The sequence below is a fragment of the Diabrotica virgifera genome, chromosome 5 (assembly GCF_917563875.1).
Source record: "Diabrotica virgifera virgifera chromosome 5, PGI_DIABVI_V3a".
NCBI classification, from domain to species: domain Eukaryota; kingdom Metazoa; phylum Arthropoda; class Insecta; order Coleoptera; family Chrysomelidae; genus Diabrotica; species Diabrotica virgifera.
In genome coordinates, this window is record NC_065447.1 from 46076810 (window position 1) to 46104732 (window position 27923).

The following is a 27923-nucleotide window of genomic DNA, read 5'->3' on the forward strand; positions in this document are numbered from 1 at the left end:
CGTGTTAAAAAGTACATTTTTAAGGCACTCATGTGAATTGCAGAATTCGCTATCGCTCATTCTGCAAATTTCACATGCGTGCCTTAAACGTGTACTTTTAACACTTATATCATAAATAACTATTAAGGCACTAGTGCTTTAAAATTTTTAAGGCACTGCAGTTAAAAGTGAATTGTCAAATTGTGAAACGTCAAAATATTTATATTTCATTTATTAACATTAATAATAATAGTACAACTTGCGCAATTTGAAAAAGGTGATTTAAAATGATTTTAAAATTTAATTTAAACTGTATGTTCACTCCCCTTCGGGTCGTGAAATTAAAACTGTCAAAGTGTCACTCGGGAAATAATCGATAATTTTGGAGCTCCTGTGCAATTACTACTGATTATTTCATTCATAGGAGATTCTGACCAATAGCAAGCTACAGAAATCTAAATTAAACTGATAATTTTCGATAATTTCCCGTCGTCAAGTATATTACGTCAGATGCCCTTCGTTGCTACGAAAAAATACATTCAGTGACATTAATGACAACTACTGTTTTAAAAGTTAAAAAGTGATGACTTTCAACCGTGAAATATTTATAACAACTGTGTGCTTAACTGTAGTAATTTGTACTTACATAAATCAATTACAATAAAATTTTGGTTTTGAACAGTTTTATTCATGAAATAACCGCAGCAAATTGCACTCGATCTCTAAAATTATTATCGAATTGTTTCCCTCGTGCCACTTTGACATAATTTCACTCCCCTTCGGGTCGTGAAATTAAACTGTCAAAGTGTCACTCGGGAAAAATTCGATAATTTTAGAGCTCTTGTGCAATTACTACTGATAATTTAAAGTTAAACTGGCGGATTTACCTTCCTCTAAATAATAACAGCCAGATTAACTTGCCAATTTATTTGAAGAGTAAATATTTTTTTGATAAATAAATAAAATAAGTCTTATTTGATGTTAGTAAAATGGAGAAATGTCAGTTTATTGGTCGAATAACTTTAATCATAGAATAAACTACTATTTGTCGTTGGTGAAACCGGCCAATAGACTATGGAATAAAGTGGTCGAGCTGGCCCTACCTAGAAAAATAGCCGCAGTAACACAAATATGTGTAACTTCTTTGCACAAGTTAGAAAAGGAGAAAAAACATCAAATGCTTTCTGCGTAAATTCTGGACTGAGACAGGGAGATTCTCTGTCCCCAATGTTGTTTAACCCGGACTTAATATATGTCATGCGAAAAATTTCGGTATCGCTATTCGGAGAGCAAAGATCGTTTTCGCCTTTGCCGATGATGTAGATGCAGTAGCACAATCAGCATTAGATGTTTTTTTAATATGTTAATTTTAATGGAGTAATTTTTTTAATATGTTATACCTAGACTTATTCTTTAAAGATATCGCTGAATACTGCTGTTGCTAGACAGGTAAATGCCATTTGGGCTCAATAACTGCCATTTGGGAACTCTGGGTTTTTTTCTCAAAGTTAAGAACACCCTGTGGAATATTTTAGCATATATAAAACATTGAAATTAAAACTCACTTGTAGCCCCAGGCTTTCTTAACATTTTGTTTTTTTTATTCATTCGCTTACTGTTTCTAACTCTTGTAAGGTTCTAGGAGGTGGCAAACGCTGTCATAATCTTCTGCCAATTATGTCCCACACATTTTCGATAGATCTGGACTATGCGGCTGCCAATTTAAAGTCCGAAGATTTACCTGTTGTAAATATTTGGTTACAGTTCGTGCAACGTCACGTCTTGCATTATCGTATATTAGCAAAAAATTGTTACCAATATAAAGAGCCGATAGCATGATAGCTAAGTACTTCGTTATGTAAGGTCACTGCTTGGACACGCTCATCGTGGGTCAAATTTCTTGTAGCGCGTTCCATTTCCATCAAACAAAAAAAAATTACGGACTTATTTGGAACTTTAAATAATAAATCTACTAGTTTTCACAACAAACCAGATACTTTTTGACTGTTAATAATTTGATATTTATAAAATTGTTTATAGCTTACTTTAGGCTGGTTTATTAAACTAAGCAGAAAAAAAAATGAGGATATATTGATTAAAAACATGGCTAGTTGTTAAAGACCTAACACAGGTTATTACCCAACATAGGTGAATGAATCAAAAAACAAAAAGTTAAGAAAATCTGAGGATATAATATGTAGTTGGGTTTTCATTTTACTATTTTATAAATGCTAGAATATTGCACAGGGTGTTGCGAATTTTGAGAAAAAAACATAGTTTTGTTGGTACACTTGGTATACTGTGACAATTTACTTGTCTAGCATCAGTATTATTGCAGAGATATTGTTATTGAAGATATTGAAGAATAAGTTGCGTTTTCTATTCTGTGATAAGGCTATAACATATTAAAAAAATCACTTAAATTATATAAAAGTCCAAAAGAATATTGAAAATATTTAATTATATTTTACCTGCACGCTGGATGACACGCACACAGTGGCTGCGAAGAACAATACCAACTTTGATACGAACATCTTGGTTAAATTGTAAATACATACTTCAGTAAGACTCATTTTTATAGTATACTGAGCTGTAACTTCTTCTTCTTAGTATTAAGCGGCGTTTAGACACAACGATAAATCAAGCAATTTATTGATATCAATCGAGTTATTGCAATTTATCGTTGTGTATAAACGGTGCATCGCAGCGATTTATCAAAGTTGGAGTTGGATTGAAGTTGGTATCGGATTGCATCAATTTATTGTAACTATCGAGTTGTTTCAATTTATCGTCGTGTCTAAACGGTACAGCGATTTATCGGAATTGGAGTTGGATTGCATCAATTAAGGAGAATCTTACCGAACTAGAATTTATTTACATATCCAATTAAATGGATACCATTTATTTGATAATGCTTATAATTTGATACTATGTGGTTTTGCCAATTAATAAACAATAATATAATACTTTTATCAACTATAAGAATTATATGTAGGTACAGGGTGATTGATTAGTGGGGTAAAGCTCCGTAGATCCGTTGTAGTAATAGATAACAATAAAAGTTAATAACAAAAATTGTAGCCAACTTTGAGATTCTGATTTCAAAATTAATTAGAATGTTACAGGGTGTTCTATAACATAGTGGCAGATCAAACTTTTGTTTTTTTTTAAATGGAATACCCTATATTTTATTTTATACTCAAAATCATTTTAACTTCTCCATTACAAAAATATAAAGGTTTGTTATGTTATACAACGGTTATACATGGTACTTACAAAATTATAACCAATTTTATATGAAAATCGTAACAAGTTCAACCCACTGTATAAATAAAAATAACCACAAAAGCAATGGATTATTGATGCCATATTTTTTTATTTATTGTCAAAATTTTCATAAAGGATTGATATTGCTAATTTTCTGTATATTGTATACAGGGTGAGTCAAAACGCAAGTGCAAGTACATTATTTTCTCAGTAATTTTAAATGAAACACCATTTATTTTATATCACTATCGAAAAGTATCATTACCGTACTTTAATTTTTATAAAACATTCCCTATGTCTAAATTTATTAGTTTTCGAGATATTTTCATTTTTCAGAGCAAATTATTAATTACGGGTCTAAAACTTTTGAGTAAACCATGACTGGATTGTCCAAAAATGACAATTTACGATTATTGATTATGGTAGGGGAGCAAAGTATGCTAAATGTGCAGTCACTCGAGCGCTGTGGGTTGTGATTATTAGGTCCTAAAACCAAAAAAAGTTAAGTAAAATTTTCCATTTTAGTGGGGACTTGCCATTTTTTAACTTAATTTTCCATTTCCAATAATCGTTTTTCCGATTATTATAGCGCCATCTATTCATAATTCGAAGAAATGTTTCGAATAATAGTTGCTTATTTTTAGGTAGAGAATATAAATCTGTAATAAAAATTTGGGGCTCCTATTTAAGATTTTAAAGTAACCCCCCACCCCACCTCCGTGGAGGGTCGTGTTTGGTACCATTCGATAGATTTTTTAAAAAATATAGAATAAGTGTATTTTTGCAGTTTTTTGATCTGATTTTTATTTTGCGAAATATCGCGGCATTTGTATTTAAAATTTTAAATTTACCCCCCACCCCTCTCCGTGAGAGTCACGTTTGGTATCATTTGATAGATTTTTGAAAAATATTGAACATGTAGTTTTTAGTTTTTCGATTTGACGTTCATTTCGCGAAACATTCGCTTTTTTTTGTGAAATTTTTGACTCACCCATTTCCTTACGCCCCGCTCAAATCGTCCGATTTTTGAAATATACACTCTTTTGCGTGTACTTAACTTACCTTATATTAATCTGATAATTTCGAGTATTTTTAGGGATAGATTTTTTTCGAGTCCCCCTTAACGAACTCCCCTATGTTAAGAGCCAATATATGGTAGAGGTACATCTGCAGGGTACCAGGTTTCTCCCCATATGATAATCTGACGCGCCCGAATAACTGCCAAAAAACTTCGCTTGGGCTCCCCTACAATTATCAATCTGGTAATAAATGTAACAATGTTGCAAATAAAGAAAGAAAAATAATTTATTAGTAATAAATTTTACAAAAAAAAAACACAACCACAACATATTTACACAATTTTTGAAACAATTAAAAACTACTTTTGTGATTAAGTGTAAGAAACAAGAAAGAAAAATAATTTATTAGTTATAAATTTTGCAAAAAAAAAACAAACACAAAACAAACATTTTATTAAAACAAATTAAAACTACTTTTGTATGTAAATGTACCAATGTACAAATAAAGAACGAAAAATAATTTTTTCTACGGCCGTGCTAAAAGAGCCACTTTCACGCACGCATTTCGTTTCCGAAAGTTGCACTTTCCCGCACGGCGTGCGTAAAAGTAAATTTTCCCGCACCGCGTGAGGGAAAGTAAAATACCTTGTAATATGGCATTATAATATATTATAATACATGCAATAAACTAATATATAGATATTATTTACTAATTTATTTTAAATGTATCTTATTGTGTTCATGTTTTAATGAAATTAGCGCGATTATTTCATTCATAGGAGATTCTGAACAATAGAAAGCTACAGAAATGCAAATTAAGGTGATAATTTTTGATAATATCCCGTCGTCAAGTATATTACAACCACTACAAATCTTTTCAGAGCAGCAGTGTGCAAAGTGCAGATTGCCATGATGGTCGCCAACATCCGGAACGGATAGGCACTACAAGAAGAAGAAGTATATTACATCAGATGCCCTTCGTTGTTACGAAAAAATACATTCAGTGACATTAATGACAATTAATGTTTTAAAAGTTATAAAAGTGATGACTCTCAACCGTAAAATATTTTATATCAACTGTGTGTTTAACAGTACCTACTAATTTGTACTTACATAAATATATTACAATAAAATTTTGGTTTTGAACAGTTTTATTCATGAAATAATCGAAACAAATTGCACTCGATCTCTAAAATTAATATAGAATTTTTGCCCTCGAGACACTTTGACATAATTTCACTCGTCTTCGGCTCGTGAAATTAAAACTGTCAAAGTGTCACTCGGGAAAAATTCAATAATTTTAGAGCTCTTGTGCAATTACTACTGATAATTTGATGAAATAAAATTATTTTGACATAAATATTTAAGTCAGGGCCCGGATTACGTACACTCGATACGCATCGTATCCGCCATGTTTTACTGTAGCGCCTTATGGGAAAACATGGCGGATACGATGCGTATCGAGTGTACGTAATCCGGGCCCAGATCAGTAGACAATTACAATGGTTTTGAATCGTCGTCATGGAAACCAATATCGTCGTCGTGGTAACTCATTATCTTGAAAGTTTGGTATTGACAACCTTGTCAAAGAATTAATTTGTATATTTTCACTCCTAAATAAAAATTGATATAACTCTATTTGTTGTGGCGTTTTTCCAAACGTACAACCCTAGAAAAAATATTGTTCCTAAATCATGCGGAAAGTGTCTTCCCGCACTCAACTGCATGCCCGAACTCCGCTATCGCGTCGTTCGGGTCAACGACAGTCTCGTGCGTGAAAATATCACTTTCCGCACTAGTAAGGAAAATAACTATATCAGTAAAAAATTGTACAAAAAAAAAAAAGAATGTGTGTGTACTTTGTACGCACGTAAGAAGTTATTCTTCTATTATATAATTTCAACGAAGTAAATATACTTAACAGGTTATTTGTATTTCATTTAAATATTAAACTAACTTTCTTATCTACCACTTTCAAAAAATTTTTATTAAAACAACCAAAAATGAAAAAAAAATTTGAATCGTCCAGGATTGGAATCCGCGACCTTCCGTTCTCTGACCCACCGCTCTACCAACTACACCACTGAGCTTCTTTTAAGTGACACGTAAGTTTCGGATATAATTAACAACACGGTGACAAATAGACATATAAAAATGTTATACCTACATAATATTTTATTATCTTACTACAGAGAAAGCAAATCCAAAAATTATAATAAATGATACATTTACTAAAAACACTAATATATTCTTTTAATGACTTATTTGCGCTGATACCTAATATACATACCTACCTATTTTGAAAGATTAGCAACTAAACGCCATACTGTCTGTGTGCGCATGCGCGCAGATTTATGAAATTTTACTCTCAATCGCGCCAAAAGAAGAATAACTTCAAAAAGACATGAACACAAAACACAACATTTTTGGAAAAAATTAAAATATTTTAAATATTTATGTAGCTACAAAGTTTTTCAAAATGCCCGCCTAACACATTATATGTATGCCTAAAACGGTCATTGAATAAGTTACTTACACTACGAAGCATTTGTAAATTAACACTTCGAAATACACTTTGTATTTTATTTTTTATCTCATCTCTTGTTGTTGAAGGCATTTTATAACCTTCATTCTTAAAGTAACCCCAAAAAATCAGTCCAGTTTATTAAATTCTGGTGATCTGGGTAGCCACGCTACTGGTCCATTGAAAAATGAAAATATCTCGAAGACTAATGAATTTAGACATATGGAATGTTGTATACCTACAAATTCAAATACGGTAATGGTACTTTTCAATAGTGATATAAAATACAGGGTATCCCATTTAAATTTTACTGAGAAAATAATGTACTTGAGTTTTAACTCACCCTGTATTAGATATAGGTAAAGAAAATTAGCAATATCAATCATTTTTAAAAAATTTGACAATAAATAAAAAAATATGGCATCAATAAACCATTGCCATTCTGCTATATATTTATACAGTGAGTTGAACTTGTTACGATTTTCATATAAAATTGGTTATAACTTTGTAAATACCCTGTATAACATACCCAACCTTTATATTTTTGTGATGAAGTTAACAGGATCTATTAGGATGAAAACTCGTTATAATTTATTGAAGGGTGTAAAATGTACACAATAGTGTACCTACTCCCCTCTTCATAGAGCAACATATCGCAGCGTATAAACCGCGATTCAATCATCAACAAATCGCAGCAACTTGTCGTCACAATGAGTTGCTGTGACTTATCGCTGTATCTAAACGACGCTTTAGATGTATATCATATCGATCAGAATATAATCCTTAAGATAATAAAAATCACAAACACTTGATTACCTACATTATGGACCATTGACATGGAGGGTATTCAAATTTCAACGAAATCTTCTTCAATGTGTTTAATTTGTTTTTATCTTTTGAGATAATACTGAATACATTGTATAATAATAGGGAACTTGCATATTTTTTTTATTACATAATAATGTTCAGTTTTGTATAAAAATGAGATTTCCAAAATTTCACGCTTCAAAAACTCATAATAACTTAGAAGTACAAATTTAAAGTCTTCTTTATTTTAAAATAGTTCAAACGACCCGTGACGTCACAGAGTTTAACTATGTGGTTTTGTTTATGGTTATATTTACGTACATTCTTCTTCTTCTTCTTCTTCTTCAGTTTATTGGCCTCCACCTACTTGGGTATTTGCCCAGCTTGTCGTCGGGGAATAAAGGAAAACTATTTATATTCTAATGACATTTATCGTATGTCGTTGTAATAATATATACCAGTTTGTTGAGATTGGAGTTTGATACAGTTTTTGAAGGAAAGGAAAGAAGGTTTACTATTGAAAATAAAACCATTTTGTAAAAGTACAAATTTTCTATGAATAGTTCAAACGATCAAAAACACTTTTAACGTCACATAACTGTATTTTTTACTGACGTTTATAATGTCTAATTTAAAATTATATATACAATTGGTGTAGAATGTAAACATACAACCCCGTAACGTCACGACGCGTTTTGGGTGGCTGGTATAAGTTGAATTTTTAGTCGTCTTTAGCGGTCAAACGAAAGACAAACAAAACCTTTTTATCTTTGATACAGGTTCTAAATTATGTTCTGTTGTGATTTATACCATTTTTTTCCAATTTAAAATTTTATGCAAGTTCCCTATTGTGGAGGATCAATTTTTTATAATATTATTGATCTGTTCTTAAATATATTTTTATCTTAATGAGAAATTAATATCATAAAAATAAAACTGATGATATCAGTACCTAGTCATAATTGTCCTTCACATTACATTTCTAACACCTGTACTTATGGTAGTGGTATTTTCGGGCCGCTGATCACAGTTTAAGGAAGCAGAAGAAGAAAAAAGAAGATTATCAAGCTTTTTGACACGTGACGTGCGCGCATCACTGTTTTTCCTATGCGTGACTGATCACAAGTGTTTTCCAAATATTTTTATAAAATTTGTTAAAAAGCGTTTAAAATGCCAAAAAACTCATTAGAGAATAATTATATATCCCGATAGATACAGAAATACGAAATGTTGCAACAAAGATTAAGGTATTTATATGATATTTTTGGATTTTATCCAAAAAGGCCAAGGCATTTATAAGACATTTTTGAATTACCTTATGTTAGATAAATTAAATTATGTGCGAATACATAGAACTATGTTTATTAACTATTTACAAAATGACAATTTTAATCAAATTCAAACGTGGAGTCCTTTTTTGTAGTTATCAATATTTCTCTGTTGTCATAGTTACTGCATTTTGTCACCTTAAGCCGGCTGTACATTTGTGTACCTCGGATCCGACACGAGTAGAACTACCAACGTTTACGTTAAATACGAGCTATTCTTTTTCTTTTTTCTTCACTTTATATATGTGGATTATTTATTTTGGTGATATCGCGATATCACTTGAGTTTACATTCCACGAACATTAAAATGATCGGTAAAACTCAATAAACTGTCCCATCTGTTCTCCAAAAAATCTAAGTTTCGCCATTTTCTATTTGTAAATTACACGCGCTCTCGTACCAACTCGTAAATGTAAAGCCGACTTTATCTGTTCGAACACAAAACACACAGTGATGTAACAGACGCTATGTTGCCACATTGCACTGGTTTTCCTATTAATGTTTACTCAATAAGGGTGCCTTAAGAGCAAACAGTAGCGATCAACAGGTAGCAACAAACGCGGTCCAAAATTGCGAAAGTTCTGCGAACTTTTAAAAGTAAGGCAACAGTGCGTCGGTAATTCGACACTGACAGTGACGTTTATACTATCAAAACATAAATTTTTATACACATATAAAAAAATCGATTTTTAGTAGTTCCAATGTGACATAAAATCTAGGCACGGGATAAAAAAGTTTATTTGAAGAAAGTGTATTTTTTTGTCTTTCTTAATGGCGGTACAGGCTCCTTTTTTCAATATTTTATTTAGTTATAGAATAATTTCCACATACTGACATATTTCTGAAATTGGGCTCTGTGGCGCCATTGTTTATTAAATTACGAATATGTCTGCCAAATATCTCGACAAAATATTCAAAATTAGAGCCGCAATCTTGGAACGCGTTTGTTGCTACCTGTTGATCGCTACTGTTTGCTCTTAAGGTAGCAATAGCCAAAGTAATACATACTAAATAGTCAAGGATTTACCAATAAAACTAAAGCAGAGGGTGCTTTTTAGTAGCCCAAAAAATCTTTATGATTATTTGATCTGCTTCTATTTCTCAGAGGTACGCTTCAATAGCCCAGAAGTTTAGAATAGGATAGAACATATTTATTTAGATACTTTTGTAAATTTTACTTAGAATTCACATTACAAGGGTAGTAAGTTTACTTATACTAAATTTTTGTTTGGTTTGTCTTCAAACAATACAAGTATTTTTAGTAGCCCAGACAATCTTAATGATTATTTGATCTGCTTATAGTATTCAGAGGTACTTTACAGTAGCCCAGAAGTATAGAATACAATAGAATATATTTATTTAATTAGTTTTTCCACATTTTACCTTGATTTCACATTACAAGGGTAGCAAGTTTACTTATACTAAATTGTTGTCTTCAAACAGTAAATGTAACTGTACAGTAACTGTATAAATAATTATGTTAATGTTTATATTAGTGAATAGATATATGAATAACCTTTCAAATGAGCTATCACATCATTACTATTCTTATTTAAAAAATCATCGATTGTGTCATCACGCCCAGATGGATGACGTCACTAGTATGATATATATGCCAAAAAAAATTATAATTTAAAAATAAAATGGAGCTGATTCGTAATTTAGCTTCAGAGTCGCCCATTCTCGAGAAAATTAATTTATTCCAACTCAAACGTCCCCACTGTACCTATAACTTCAGAGGCTTATATATTAAAACCATGATTTTTTGGAGTTACCCGCCCATTGAGTCTTTTGTTCTACACGTCAAAGACTACCAGAACCCAAACTTTCAGAGCATTTGACAGAGTGCCATTTCGCATAAGGTTTCTGCGGGATCCTCTATCCATTAGGTCGATTTTAATCAAATTTGGTGGTCAGTTTCAGTATGTTTTAAGAATTTTCTAAGCGAATTACGAAGGTTCTAAGTGGCACCTAAGTGGTTGAAAAATAATGAATAAAAACAGGCTTATTTTGCGCCCTTATTTTGTATTTATTGCTATTTTGCAGAAAGAGTAATAATTTAAGACATTTTTAACCAGTAACATATCATACAAAATTCATTTATATTCATTTTATTTCTGTAGGACTTTGTTCCAAAACGAATAGTTTTAACGTTATAAGCAAAGAAATTAGAAAAAAATCAATATTTTTCGAAATTTTTAAATATTTTAATTTTTTTATTATTGTTCCAGGCATATTTGAGAAGGAGCATAATTATTGAAATTGTCACCTAACTTGATCTGCAAAAATCCGAATGCCACCTCTTACATCTACCTCAAAACAGATCCGCCCTGGTCTATTTAATGACAATGACAATCAACAAAACAGTCTAACCTAAGTACGTAGTATAAATCTAAGTACATATAAACTACAACTATATGCCTACATAAACCACAAATCTATACGTTGTTTACGAAATATGGCGATTATCTTCCATCCTTCCCTGACTAGCGCTCTCTCATCCTAGCCGGATTCAATTAGCTTCATGCCCATTCCATCAGTATAGGGCTTTTCATCGATTGTCATTTGTTTCGAGCTTCTGTCATATGTTGTATAATCTGTGTATAATATTAATATACACGGATTATACGACATATGATAGAATTTCGAAACAAATGACTGTGAATGAACAGCGCTATTGACAGTTCGTTGATTGAAACACAGTTTTTGATAACACCATTTTTCACCTAAATTTGGATTTAAATCTAAAATGAAAAAAAAATATATATCAAAGGATTAATGAGGATATAGAAAAGAAAAACATCGTTTTACAAATATAATTTATTTGTTACGAAAATTGAATTAACCCTCAACAAACATTACTTTTCACATTTATTATTTTTAAGCATTTTTGGATGAGCCTTTGTCGCATGATCTTTACAAACGTCTGGTTTGTTATCTTTTAGTAAGTTGCAAACGGTAGCTGTAAGATCCATCATAGCTTGATCTTCTACGTCTTCATCGTAGACGCCGTTAAATCTTATATTTGGTACCCAAGGTAATACGGGATTAAGCTCTGCTTGTCTTTTCTCATATCCTAATAAAAGTTCAGTTCCACGTTCACCATGATAACAATCACTAACGCTGTCCCAGGAAAGGCTGCTTGGCAACAACTACAAAAAATTAAACTAATAAAATAATATCAAAGCTATACCACAGTATAAAACTAACTAACATATAACTAACTAACTATAGCGGGTAGCGGGTAGGAACTCTTTAAATTCTTGAATCAGGGAAAATGAATCAATTCCTGCTCACCCCAGCATCCCAGGGTTTTTGACCCGGGAAACTAGCACCTGTTTAGGGTCCCTTGTCCAGGGTTACGGATGAAGTCCACAACGGCAGACACGGCGGAGAAGTAGAGCTTCGGTACGGGGCGGACGGCGGAAGTGGCAACCCTCGATTTTAGGGTTAATATAAAATCATATTCCTGGAGACGGAAGCAGCGTTTTCAGTACCAAGTTGTGGCGTACAGGAATAGATCCTGGACCGGCTCATCATTGGATACTAGAAGGCATGACTGAAACAGTTTTAATGGTTCCTACACTGCGATGAGGAAGGCAACGGAAACCACCTCATTAAAATCCCTAGTAAAATCATCATGACTACAAGCAGTGCTGTTTTTGTGACGGTACGCGCCGGTACGCCGTACCGGCACCTCTTGGGACAAAAAATAAAAAAATCAACAAAATTATAGACAAATACCTGAATTTTTCCCTTGCTCCCAAATAGCTTTAAAACGCCATTATTGAGGATAAATTTAAAAAATTTTCCCGGGGGTGGACCCCCCTTATGAACAATCCCCAGACCCCCAGGAACATTGCGTACCGGAACCATTGCGTACCGGAACCTTATATTGTTACAAAAACAGCACTGACTACAAGTAATGAAAGATTAAAGATTACTGATCATGGAACACGGAAACCAAGATCCGGCAGGAGCGGCATGACAACATATACTGCAGGGTCCCTCCAGTCGCCAGCCTGCGAAATCCCTGCATAAAAATTGCTACATGGAATGTGAGAAGCCTATATTCTCCAGGTAAAATCGATAATGTTGTATCCGAAATGAAACGACTGAAAATAGATATTCTCGGCATAAGCGATGTTAGGTGGCCAGGAGAAGGTAAATGTACAACAACAAATGGCACGATGTACTATATAGGAAACAACAATCCAGCTCATCTTTATGGAGTCGGTATTGTTCTGGACAGTCGCATAAATGATTCGATGATAAATTTTGTTCCTTATTCAGATAGAGTAATGCTGATACAATTAAAAGCACAACCGAAGAACATTAATATTATTCAGGTATATGCCCCTACAGCAGATAAGGATGACAATGTAATTGAGGACTTTTATACACAATTACAAGCGGTCCTCAAAAGTATACAGAAAAAGGAACCCATAATAAAAATGGGTGATTTCAACGCCAAGGTGGGTCAGGGTAGAGTGGAAGATTGTGTTGGAGACTATGGGTTAGGAGACCGTAATGAACGTGGTGACAGAATGGTTCAATTTTGTTAAAATGAAAAATTTGTAATTACAAACACAATGTTTAAACTCCCGAAGCGTAGACTTTACACATGGAAATCCCCTGCTGATGGTAACGGGAGGATGATTAGAAATCAAATAGATTACATTCTGGTTGACCACAGATTTAGAAATTCTATACTATCAACCAAGACCTACCCAGGTGCAGACATCTACTCTGACCACAATCCGGTTGTATCTGTGTTAAACATAAAATTGAAGAAACTAAAAAAGAAAAAAAAAACGATTCGGATAGATTTCAATAGACTAAAAGATACACGAACAAGAGAAGACGTAAAAGAAAAAATTAATAAAAACTTGAAAGAAATTAATAGCGTGAACCCCGAAGAAGTTGAAAATAATTGGAAACAGATAAATGCAGCACTAACAACAGCTGTTAAAGAGACGTTGACTCCTAAACGAACTGAGAGAACTAAAAGAAAGGCATGGATAACAGAAGAAATTCTTAATTTAGTGGATGAGAGACGTGCCTATAAGAACAAAAACAAACAACAATATGATGCAATAAATCGAACCACAAAGAGAATAATTAAAGAGGAAAAAGAAAAATGGCTGTCAGAACAATGCAAGAATATTGAGGAACGTGAGAGAAGGTACGATAGTTTCGGCATGCATAAGAAGATCAGAGAAATGACTGGTACAAAGAAGAAGCCTCATAGTGGAATGGTGAATGATTCAGAAGTCAAGATTATAATAGATTTCAAACAAAAACTCACAAGATGGAAAGAATACGTAAAAGAACTTTTTGACGACGAAAGAGAATTAATAACAGTGAAACGAGAAGAAATGAAGGGTTTATGGATACTTAAACAAGAACTGGAATATGCTTTAAAAACACCAAGGATGGTAAGACACCAGGGCCTGATGAAATACCGGTTGAAGTATTAAAACTTATTGATGAAGAAGTGATGAACATGATACTCGAGTTATTTAGCAACATATATGATACTGGAATAATACCACAAGACTGGTTAAGGTCCACATTCATTATAATACCTAAAAAATCAAATGTAAAAGAGTGCTCGGATTACAGAACGATTGCCTTGATGAGTCATATGCTTAAAGTTTTTCTAAAAATCATTCATAATAGAATTTTCCGCAAACTTGAAGAAGATATAAGTGAAACACAAATGGGCTTCAGGAACGGCCTTGGTACGAGGGAAGCGCTCTTTGGTGTGGGCGTACTATTTCAGCGGTGTTTGGATATCAATCAGGATGTATACGCCTGCTTTATAGACTTTGAGAAGGCCTTCGATAGAGTCCGACACGACCGACTGAGACAACTTCTAATCGAAAAGAACATTGATGAAAAAGATATTAGAATAATAACTAATTTGTATTGGAATCAAACAGCACAAATCAAGGTCGATGATGAAATGACTGAGGAGATCAAAATATGTAGAGGAGTAAGACAGGGGTGTATTCTGTCTCCTCTTTTGTGTAATTTTTATAGCGAAGTCATATTTAAAGAAGCTCTGTCGGAGGTTAGTTGTGATCACGCTGACGACACAGTGATATTAGCAGACAATCTTGCAAATCTGCAACGACTGATGGAACGCATTAACCACTACTACAACAGCTACGGACTTACATTAAACCTCAGAAAAACTAAATGGATGGTAATAACAAAAGATCCACACGCCAGGAATGATTTGGTTGTCAATAACACCGTTATAGAAAGGGTAACCTCCTATAAATACCTTGGAGCTTGCCTGGATCATACAGGCGATCAAACAAAAGAAATCAGAGCAAAAATAGAAATAGCTAGATCAGCATTTAACAAGATGAAAATATTTATCTGCAGTCGTGACATAAATCTTGATCTGAGAGTGCGTATGCTGCGGTGTTATATCTTCTCCACTTTATTATATGGAGTTGAGTCATGGACCATGAAGATGGGCAGCATTAAAAACATTGAAGCTTTTGAGATGTGGTGTTACCGTAGAATGCTACGTGTATCTTGGGTGGACCACGTGACGAATGCCGAAATTTTACGTCGGATCGGAAAAGGATGTGAAGTTGTACTTACTGTTAAAAGAAGAAAGCTTGAATACTTTGGCCATGTTATGAGAGGTGACAAATACTCGCTGCTGAGACTGATCATCCAGGGTAAAATCAGGGGTAAGAGAAGTATCGGTAGGCGCAGAATATCTTGGTTAAAAAATCTGAGGGAATGGTTCGGCTGCAGTTTCATCGACTTATTTAGGGCGGTCGCCAGTAAAATAAGAATAGCTGTGATGATTTCCAACCTCCGATAGGAGACGGACTTTAAGAAGAAGAAGAAGAACTAACTATATAACATTAATGTGTTTAGTATCATAATTCTGTGACATACAGTGGCTCAGAGCTTAAATGATGCAGTCACCACTCAATAGGGCTTTTCATTTACAGTCATTTGTTTCGAGCTTCTGTCAAATGTCGTATAATCCGTGTATATTAATATTATACACAGGTTATACAACATATGACAGAAGCTCGAAACAAATGACAATCGATGAAAAGCCCTATAGAATTAGCATGTGTCTGTCAGTGGTTCAATATTTATTAAAAAAAAATTACATACAGTAATTAAATTAAAGTAGGTAAGTCTTCTAACATAACAAGCTAATTTTTGGATTTCAAATATAATAATAATAATAGTCTCCCGTTTTATACCGCTCACGTGGCTTTGGGAGTATAGCAGGGTAGTCTGCTATATCTAGGGCCTACGGTGTACAAGGAAGGTAACAGGGCCAGTGCTACGCTTCAACCGCCTATTATTACCCCTGGTTTTACCCAAGGTACTCATTTTATTCAGGCTGAGTCGACCTGGGGCCTATAAACATTTTTTTAAAAATGTCTAGTTGTTCTTGCCGGCGGTAGGATTTGAACTCCGGACCACCGGTACGCTAGCCTAGCACACTACCACTCGGCTACGCCGGCCCTCTATTTCGCCGGATTTTTTTTAGCCGGATTTCAAATATACCGTACTTAACTAAAAATAAATATTTAATTACCCCCTCTGTGGCTCAGTGGTAAGAGCGCCTACCTTTGGATCGAAAGGTCCGAATGGTTGTGAGTTCGAATCTCACCAGTGTCGGAGATTTTTCGTTTATTATAAATTAATAAATAAAGATAGTTTCTGTCCTTGTGGGATCGGTACTCACCGGAGGGACCGCAGACGTTCGGATACAATTAGCGTCTCTTTGCAAAGACAATGACGTCGACTTTGCAAAGTAACAAGACACTTACTCAACACACACTACACATGACACTAGGTATCTGAGTGCAAAAATTCACCGTACCTACCATGCCAATGACCATTAGTTGTCGAGGCATTGGGTGCGTTCGGACGACCACAGCGGCTGAGTAAGCAATAGCGTTTAGACGACACCGCTGGAAGTCAGCCGCTGAGAGATTTACTAAGCTTTCCCTATCAGCGCTGGATACAACCACTCAGCCGATTTCTGCTGGCAGTCAGCCGCTGTGGTCGCCCGAACGCAACCATTAGCTAAATAAAAAAATATTTAATTATTTTATGTATGCTTTTGATGTCACAGCTAAAATTATGCAGATGAGATGAAACACTACACAACTCATAAATTTTAAATTTGCGAAATAGGCGTTGCATTAAATTGAAATTGTAGTTGAAATGTGAAACAAAACATAAAGTAAAATAAGAAAATTGTTTAAGAATGGGTCACCGAACAACGATTGGTGAAAGAAATTTAATTATTACTCACCATAGAAATTGATATAGCTAAGGAGACATATTCAAAATGGTAATAACGTTCATCAACAATTCAGCATAAACATTATTGAACGTTACCCAAATACCGAATACCCAAAAAAGGGTTGAAAATAAATCAAGGTTAGCTGCAAATAAGATTTTTACTGAATGTGATGAAAGATGGATTGTCATAGAAATAGCAAATAATAATAAAAAAAGTGCACCAAAATTGCGAGATGGGATGGAAAGACAGTTTGGAAAAAGATGTAACCCCAAAACGATTAGACGGAAAATAAGAAATCATAATCTACATGGTCGAACTTCTAGAAATAAACCTTCTATTAGCAAAAAAATGTTTTATTAGATTGATGTTCTCCAGGGAGCATATTAACAAAGGTTTGTACTTTTGGAACTCAGAAATATTTGCTGATGAAACCAAAACAAACTTGTTTGGGTCCAATGCAAAAATATTGGTGTGGCGGTAAAATATGAAAGTGACGGTAAAGCACCATGGAGGTGGAGTGAGGATGTGTGGTGTATGTCGTCTGTAGGAGTAGGTAATTTAAAACAAATTAAAAAAAGAGAAAGTCACCAGGGGAAGATCAAATACCAAATGAGCTCTTAAAATATGGAGGTGACCACCTTGTACAACAACTTCTTATTCATAAAATGATCACCTCGAACAGAATACCAGATGAATAGAGGAGTGCAATCGTGCTGATTATTGCTGACGTTCTTTAAGAAAGGAGATAAGAAAGACCCCAATAATTATCGAGCAATAAATCTTTTAAAAATAACACTCAAATTGACAACCAGAATTATAGCGACAAAAATAAACGAACGAATAACTCTACAAGAGGAATAGCAAGGATTTCGGACAGGAAGATCATGCACGGATGCAGTTCTTGTAATAAGACAAATAAAAGAAAAATCGCTGGAATACAACAAACCAGCATATATGTGCCTGATAGATTTGAAGAAAGCGTTTGATAGAGTGAGAATTCGGGACACGATACATTTATTATACGAAAAGGGAATATTACTGGATTTAATAAAAACCATTGAGAACATACATAAAAATAACGTAGCTATGGTAAGGGAAAACTATCGCAACCCATCAAGTATCAAACTGGCATTAGACAAGGAGATTCGCTGAGCCCCTTAATATTTAATTTGATAATGGATGAAATCATAAGAGAAGAAATCAAGAATTATTGATATATTTAACCACAAACTTCTTACAGTAAATATGGATAAGACGGTGTATGTTCCATTTACAAGCTATAAGAGAGGTCTACCAGATTATAAATTTAAAAAAATACAAAATCTGAATATTAATGCAGTAAGTAATACAAAATACCTTGGAGTTCACATCGACTCATATCTACGATGGGATATACACATAAACCAAACGTGTAAAACATTGAGATGTCTGTTATAGCCTAATAAAATAAAAAAAAAAGACAAAATGTAAATTCGTACAGGTTAAAACAAATTTTATATCAAAGTTTAGGTGGGTACAAAAGATATTTTCAAGAAAGTATCCAAATCATACAAGGAGATCATTGTTTAAATAATTAAAAAGGGGTCATTTTTGCAAAAAAAAACTTTTTTAACTGCTGAGGTAATCCACTTATCGATGAAGGTCTATGGGATTTTTTTCTGCAAAGTTGAAGAGAAAATATTTCACATAAGACTTACTAAATTAAATTTCACCACCTATTTATTTAAATAATTGTATATAAAACTTATAATTGTATAATTGTATATAAATAAGCACTATAAAATATCTTTTTTTACAGACTAAGTTGCGCTATGTTACCAGTATTAAGCAAAAAAAAATTGGTCAAAAAATATTTAATATTTTTTGAGATATTGAATTTGTTTATTAAATGTTACTATATTTTCAATTACAAAAACGCGGTTGTTGCCAAAGAAATATTCACCTGCTTAAGATCTCATTATTTATATTTTTATGTATATTTTCGATAAATGTATTGATAAATTCAAATTTCAATTAAACTCCCCCCTAAAATGGCATTTGAAAATTATTCAAATTTGTTTATAATTTTTTTTTTAATAACGTCACGGGGATTAAGTATTTTGAAATGCCGTTTCGATAATTGGGTTCCTGGGAATTTTTTACTAATTAACAAAAATTTTTTGTTGTTTTTTATTCTTCTTTTTTTTTCTTGGAGTTATATTATTACGGGTTACTTTTAGGGTTAAATTTTATTAAGAATGTCGAATCTCTGAGTTGTACATTCTAGACCTAAAAATATTAAGATTTAACTAAAATCTCTTAAATAAAATGTGGCTAATTACTGAGTTACAGGGTGTTTTATTTAAAAATTTAAAAGCTATTTTTACCAAGTACTTTAAAACTATTTGACGTATCCTTATCATACTTGGCAGAAAGTGTAGCTATCATACACCCTACTAAAATGTGATTAATAAACGTTTCTAGCTAGTGCCAGAGGCGTACGACAGGGGATAGTGAATGATTGACCCTTCCCAAATTCTACGCCACTGCGTGAATTACTATTTTAGCGAAATTTTTCGATTCTCCAATACTTTTTATGTAAATAACTTTATTGTTATCAATAAAGTCATCAGTTTGAGAGATATTGGAAGTTTAAAATGAATGAATTAATGAATCAAAATAACTATGCCGTTTCATTTTTAACGTCCAATATCTCGAAAACTAATGACTTAATCGTTACCAGTAAAGAGTATATTATTTACATAGAAAGTATTAGAGAATCGAAAAATTTCGCTAAAATAGTAATTCCCTCAGTGGCGTAGAATTTGGGAAAGGTCAACCATTAACTATCCCCTGCCGTACGCTTCTGGTAGTAGCTAGAAACTTTTGTTTATCACAATTTAGTAGACTGTATAGTACCCACACTTTCTGCCAAGTATGATAAGGATACGTCAAACAGTTTGAAAGTACTTGGTAAAAATAATTTTTAAATTTTTAAATAAAACACCCTGTAACTCAGTAAGTAGCCACATTTTATTTAAGTGATTTTAGACCAATCTTAATATTTTTAGGTCTAGAATCTACAACTTAGAGATTCGCCATTCTTAATGAAACTTAACCCTAAAAGGGCCCGTAGTAATTTAACTCCAAGAAAAAAAAAAGAGAAGAGGAAAAAAAGACAAAAAAATTTGTTAGTTACTGAAAAATTCCCGGGAATCCAATTATCGAAATGGTATTTCAAAATGTTTAATCCCCGCGACGTTATTAAAAAAACAAATTATAAACAAATTTGAATAATTTTCAAATGCCATTTTATGGGGAAGTTTAATTGAAATTTGAATTTATCAATACATTTATCGAAAATATACAAAAAAATAAAAAAATAAAAATAATAAGATTTAATACAGGTGAATACTTCTTTGGCAACAACCGCGTTTTTGCAATTGAAAAATAGAGTAACATTTAATAAACAAATTCAATATCTCAAAAAATATTAAACATTTTTGGACCATTTTTTTTTTATTAATACTGATAACATAGCGCAACTTCTCCTGTAAAATAAGATATTTTATAGTGATTATTTAAAACGCTAAAAATAATTTTTTGCCAATTTGTTTTTAAAGTTTTATGTATAATTATTTACCCTTCAACTTTGCGGAAAACAATCCTATACACCTTCATTAGTAATTGAATGACCTCAGCAGTTAAAAAGTAATTTTTTTGCAAAAATGACCCCTTTTTAATTATTTAAACAATGATCCCCTTGTATGAATTGGATACTTTCTTGAAAATATCTTTTGTACCCACCTAAACTTTGATATAAAATTTGTTTCAACCTATACGAATTTACATTTTGATTTACATGTAGTGTAATTTTATTTTACTAGACTATTATACAAATTTCGATATTTACGTAACATACTGGATATCCATCATCTAAAGGTTATTTACTATTCTTTGGTAGAATCGCGTCTACGTTATGGAATCCTTAGTTGGGGTGGAGTTGTAAATACACACCTAAACCAATTAGACATTATCCAGAGAAAAATATTGAAATTTATTTACAATAGACCTTCGAGATACTCTACTAATGATCTATATAGCGAATCTCAAACGTTAGATACAAGACAATTATATATTCTTACCATAATTGCCAATCTATACAAAAATAAACATTTACTCACACCATTAGAGCATACCTATAATACAAGAACAAGAGCACAGTCCTGTGTTAGATTAAATATTGCAAAGAAAACAGTTGGGAAACGAAACTTTGAGTATTTACAAAGAAGAATCTACAATTTGATCCCTGAAATTTACAAAACATACCTAATCACTATAAATTCCCTGAAAATGATTAAGAAATTGTTTAGTAGGTATTTGAAACAAAATCACAGGCAAATGTTCAGCCACCTTTTTGAAACCAATTATTAATAAAGTTAGTAGTCTCAGATTAAATATATGCATCAATTGTTATAGGCACGAAATATCTCTCCTTTGTAGAAATTCTTTTTTATGTCAATTTTTTTAATAGAATTGCTAAATTAATTAAAATCGCTTAAAAAAATCTTTAACTTAATATAACTGTTACATTATGTAAAATTATTTAATCGCTTAAATAAAAGTTTAATGTAAGCTCAATATAAATGAACAATGTAAAAAAAAATTGGCCCATGCTCAACTTCATTTTTTTAATGGGCACTATTGTTTATTTACCTTGAACAAAGTACAGAACAATTAAATAAATGTAATATTAAATTAATTATTGTATTGTGATGTAAGTATAGTATTGTATTATTATTAATTGTATACCTACTTTCATGGAAAATAAACGTTATTATTATAAAGAATGTTAAAAAAGAAGAGGATATAGAATGGGAGAAAAGGAAATAGAAATAATATGCTACACCGATGACGCCATAATAACAGCCGAAAATGAAGATTAATTAAAGAATTCGAAGACACGGCGCTCCATATACAACATGGTGATCTCAACAGAGAAAACTAAATTGATAGTGATATCAGCGGAACCGAGACGATGTAAACTGGTCGTAAATAACAAAATAATAGAACAAGTGATGGAAACGGAATACTTGGGAATAACTTGGGAAACTGCCAAGCTACGGAAAAGTGGAAGAAGAACTAGAAGAAGTACAAAAACAAGTGAACATGACGAACAGAGCAGCAGGATATCTCAACAACACAATCTGGAGAAACAAATATGTACCTCACAACGGAAACGAAAACCAGGATATATAAATCAACAATAAGACCGATAATAACGCACACATCGGAAACAAGAGCAGATACGGCGAAAACACAAAGATTGCTATCTATATAAGAAATGAAAGTCTTACGAAAAATAACAAAACGAACTCTAAAAGACAGAGGTAAGAAGTGAAGAAATACGAGCGAGATGTGGTACAGAAGAAATAAACATGTGGACCAAAAGAAGAAAAGTAGAATACTAATCGTCAAATGCAAGAAGATCATTGGGACGACCAGTGGCGGCTCGTGGCCTTGGAGACAGGGTCGGCAAGGTTTTTTTGTCTCCTCATATAGGTATACCATCAAACTAAAAGGCTTAAATCATCATACGAGATTTTGTTGTTTTTTGTTTTTTTTATTTGATGTACTTGTTCATGTACATTCTCTCTTGTTTCATGGTGTTTCGACAATACGTGTTGATTCTTTTGAGACAAGATAAATCCCGTTTATTTGAGGCAGAAATTGGTGGTAATAAGAAAATTGATGAACAGTTTGTTGCAATGAATTGCAGTACTCACTACATAGAATTATACATACATATTTTGTAACTTATCCCACTTTCTGAAAATATTTGGATCAGAATAATTTTTAAGTACCTAACTTGCAGTAATAAATATCTTGGAAATTTTTTGGCAAAGGGAAATTTAAATTTTGAATCGTAAAAGAGGTCAAAAATTTGCAAATTTTCAAAATTCGAAAAACGAGTATCTATTTGCATATAATAGTAGGTATCTAAAATTTCAAGATATACCTACTCGTTTTTAGAGATATGTATCATGTCGGTATCTTTTTTGGGATGGTTCGGAAATATCAAGCGAATCTAAATCGTCACTGCGCATATATTGGAAACTATCATTACGGAAATCTCTGAGATTTTGCACCAGCTTTCGTATTCTATTTTTGGAATTAATAATGTCAGTTGACTGATTTTGAACAACAATGAATATCTTGGGCCAACTCTGTCTTAAAAATATTTAAAAGAATATTAAAAGAGTAACCATTTAATAAAGTTATCAAACCGATTGCTTCACGGATCGAGGTATCGCCGCTTTCAAAATCGTCGCCTTATCTCTTACAGATACTAAAACTACTAGTAGTCCTGTCGCCAGGTCGCCAGGGGGGGGGGGGGGGTACAACGGCCTCCTTAATTCAGATGGACTTACCCAAGTTTTTTTTATATATTTTTACCCGTAGAATACGAATTTTTTGGGTAACAGTTGATCCGGATGTCGATAAGATTGTTATAGACAAAGAACTTGAGGAATTACATAACAGCGATTTCTCGCAAAACAAAACATCTTTTTGTATTTTTTGGGTCATTTTAAGCAAAAAATATTCCTACAAGTTTTTTCGTAGAATGCATAGTTTTCGAGATAACCGCGGTTGAACTTTCAAAAAATCGAAAAATTGCAATTTATGAACCCGAATAACTTTTGATTAAAAAATAAAGTAGCAATTCTGCTTAACGCATTTGAAAGTTTAAGTCAAATTATATCGGTTTTGATTATTTGCATTGCTAAAAATTAATTTTTTTATTGTTAAACTAATCTATAAACACATAGTGTTTCCCGTGCCTAATACATACGTTTTAACGCATGCTACGTAGAAATTTCCTCGCTTGCACTTGTAGCTACTCTACCTACTCGTTCGATTTTAAATGAGAAATCATAGAAAACATCACTCACATACTAGGTGTTTGTAGCTTTGTTTAACAATAAAATAATAAATTTTTAGCAATGCAAATAATCATAACCGATATAATTTGACTTAAACTTTCAAATGCGGTAAGCAGAATTGCTACTTTATTTTTTAATCAAAAGTTATTAGGGTTCAAAATTTACAATTTTTCGATTTTTTGAAAGTTCAACCGCGGTTATCTCGAAAACTATGCATTCTACGAAAAAACTTGTAGGAATATTTTTTGCTTAAAATGACCCAAAAAATACAAAAAGATGTTTTGTTTTGCGAGAAATCGCTGTTATGTAATTCCTCAAGTTCTTTGTCTATAACAATCTTATCGACATCCGGATCAACTGTTACCCAAGAAATTCGTATTCTGCGGTTCAAAATATATAAAAAAAACTTGCGTAAGTCCATCTGAATTAAGGAGGCCGTTGTACCCCTCCTGGCGACAGGACTATAGAGATTATCTGCTTAGATAAAACTAACCGAGATTTAAAATTTCATCGCGTCTGACAAACTATTCGCTATTTTTTCGAAACAAATTTGTTCTAAAGCAGTAATCCGTTTAGGTGAGCTAAACTGACAAGAAAAGACGATATTCTTTATTTTTTTACACGTATCATGCAAAACTAAATTTATTATATGCGCATCATAGTTCATAGTGAGTAAATAAAGCTTGTGATGCAATAGTTTTAACTTTTGCCTGGAGACCATACAATTCACCACACATCACAGCAACGCCGTCATAAGATTGCCCCAGTTTGCCCTACCAATTTATTTTTGATATCAAACAATTTTAATCTTTTCTTTAAAACACCAAAAATATATTCTGCCTTATTGCTTTTACTCACGTCTCTAAAACCTAAAAACCTCTCATAAGTATTACCACGTAACGCGTATCGAACAACAATAATTGATAATTGTGAATGACATGATAATCAGAAGTTTCATCTACTTCCAGCGAAAAGCAAATGGTTTTCTAAATCTCAGATTCAATAACGTTATTGAAAATGTAACTATTTGATTATATGTATTAGTTCATTCTGTATTACGAATCCACTTCGAATCAGAAAATAAATATTTCTAAAACAATTTTATTAATTCTCTATAATTACTTTGATTTTTAACAAATGCTTCTATCCATCATGTCCACTAAATGACAAATTAAAAAAATTACAATATCAAACGACGTAAAACGGCGTGTGATTATTTTTGACAATCTCTGCTGATGCGATGCTCCAAATGAAACACCGACCGGCAGATTTAAATATGCCGTACCTGGCCGCTTAAGCCCACGGAGAGAATGTATGTATGCTCGCTTTCGCTTGCTCATCGACTTGTTATTTCGCTGAGTTTTACGTGTAAATCGACAAGCTACGGACGAGTTGGGTACGGCCAGGTACGGCTGGCCGAAAAGTCAGATGAATGGCTCGGATCATTCATTTTTTGAGAAGTCTGTTATGCGCAGGGATCACTTAATGCTCGGATTGATCAAATCCTTTTAAAAACTATGAATAAAATTTAGTCTGTATTATCTGACAGATTTTTTTTACTTCACAGATACAAATATTAAAAAAATTTATATCTATATAAATGTGTGGGTCGGCACTGCCGACCCTGCCGACCCTGACCGGCCGCCACTGGGGACGACTGAGAAAAATATGGTCAGACAAGGTCAACTGAGGCTAAAAACCGATGTAAAACAGGCATTGAGTTTATTTATAAAGTAGGAAGAAGACGAAGAAGAAATAGGAGGAGGGCAGCTTCTTTAACTTTTCTCTTTTTTATGTCTGTTTCTTTCATGATTATTGATGAATATTTCCATTGTACTCTAGTACTCATGTACCCCATATCCCAGGCACGTTTGTATATCTGGGATTTCGTAAAGTCTCTGTTCTTGATGTATGTTTTATGCTCATTTACCTTGAACTAGTGGTCTTAGAAATTGTTGCATTCACAGGGTGTTTTTTTATCTTTCTTGTGTGTTGTTGGGTTTGGTTTTGGACAGGATGGTTCTCACAGTGTTGGTTGTTTTGAATGTTGTTGTGGTGTTCTGCCTACGTGTTTCTTATTTTTTTCAATTTTTCTGATAAGCACTTTACATATGATATTGTGGTCATCTTTTAATCCCTTCTTATGTGTGTTTCTGGAGTGCTTGTGGTATTTTGTTGTTTCTTTTATTAAACCTTGTGTAACTCCTTGTTTATAAATGACAGCGAGTAGTCATTTTTAGTCAAAACCTTTGTTAGCAGGCTTTTTTCTTCGTGGAACGCATTTTCATTACACCAGGTGCTTCGGACTGGGATATAGGGATTTGATAATCCTTTCTTGATGTTTACGTTGTGGTTGAAGTAAGTGGTAATTTAAATATCTCTTGGTGTGGGTTGGTTTTCTGTATACTTTGATTTCAGTTTCAGAACCTTGCAAGGTCAGTCTTGCTGTCGTAAGTCAATACTTATATTCGAATTGGCAACATTTTACTTATCTTACATATCACGAAATTTACTTTTTACACACTCAGTTAAAGAAAATATAGGTACTTACACTTTGGGCTAGTTCTAATTCTTGTCTTTCGTTGCGATCGCGTTCGTCAGTCTTGGACAAATGTTGATATATGAAAGTAACGTAGTCTAACGAGGATGGATTTTGATCAAGAACACAAGCGTGTATTCTGTTAATATAACATTCCTCATCACCATGCTGGCATTCAAATGTTACTTTTCCATCTGCGCTACGTGAAGAGTCCTACAAATAAGAAAAAGAGTTTAGTAAAACATACAAATAGAGACTCGAGAATTATGTTGTGAATAAGTAGCATTCAATGTTTTCTCCATTACAGTGATATTCAGAAAAATAGATAAAAAACTCAAGAAACAGAAACTTAATGTAGAAATTACTAATTTAGTAGAAATTAATTAAATAGGTAATGTAGAAACTGAAAAATTAAAACAGATTAATTTTGTCCGTTTTTAAAAAATGTTTTCACTTACACTCCATCCATAGGGTACAAAGTCCAATTTCAAGCTATCTGCCAATTTAGCGTATGAAGGATATAGCTGTGTTAGAATAAATTGATGACAACCAGGGCATAATCCTTCATAAAACAGGGTAAGCGTCAGATCAGCTCCCTGAAACAATAGTTTAAATACATTTTAAAACGGCTTATTTATATTAAAATCATATGAGTATTTATTAGGTATATTATTAGTCGAGGAAATGAAGCTGAAAAAATGGCAAAACCTCGCAATTTTTTCGTCCAATATCGATTTGTACAAAAATTTGGGATTAGGCTCATTACACCCTCTAGTTCATTTTCTATATTGAGCCGTTGTACGCTTTTGGTTTTTTAAGGGTGAAAACTACCCTTAATTGTAAAAAATTATAAATAACATTTTAAACTTTAATATTGTCAACATTTGGTTCTTATTAGTTACAGAATGATTGTTTTATGCTTTTAGATATACTACCATAATATTCCAACCCTTAAAACCACCCTTGTTGGAGCTATATATAAAAAATTTTACTTATCCTAAAAGAATAATTTCGGCTTGCATCGATTTACATAAAAATTTGGGATTAGGATCATCTCACCCTGTACTTCATATTCAATATCATGCTTAAGGGCGTTGATTATTTTTAGGGGTGTAAACTACCCCTAATTGTCAAAAATTATATAAAAACATTGTCAACTTTAATATGGGTAAAATTTGGTTTTGGTTGGTTAAATAATGATTGTTTTAAACTTTAGGATATAATATCAGAAT

General features: G+C 32.8%; 1 protein-coding gene across 4 annotated transcripts in view; it reads right to left on the bottom strand.

Annotated features, from left to right (window-relative positions):
• Nucleotides 1–27923, bottom strand: part of LOC114326138 (gamma-interferon-inducible lysosomal thiol reductase) — a 132588-nt gene that overhangs the window by 28821 nt on the left and 75844 nt on the right. For 2 of the 4 annotated variants that reach the window (XM_050652465.1, XM_028274383.2), the window contains exons 2-4: nt 27150–27287; nt 26704–26904; nt 11730–12076 (exon numbers count right to left, since the gene is read on the bottom strand). The exons of 1 other annotated variant lie outside the window; for it this stretch is intronic. In XM_050652465.1, coding sequence (XP_050508422.1) covers nt 11783–12076; nt 26704–26904; nt 27150–27287 — 633 coding nt within the window. In that variant the 3' untranslated portion in view covers nt 11730–11782. Of the gene's footprint in view, nt 1–2450; nt 2545–11729; nt 12077–26703; nt 26905–27149; nt 27288–27923 lie in introns of those variants that run through there. One more of the 4 variants, XM_028274382.2, reaches the window with a different exon arrangement.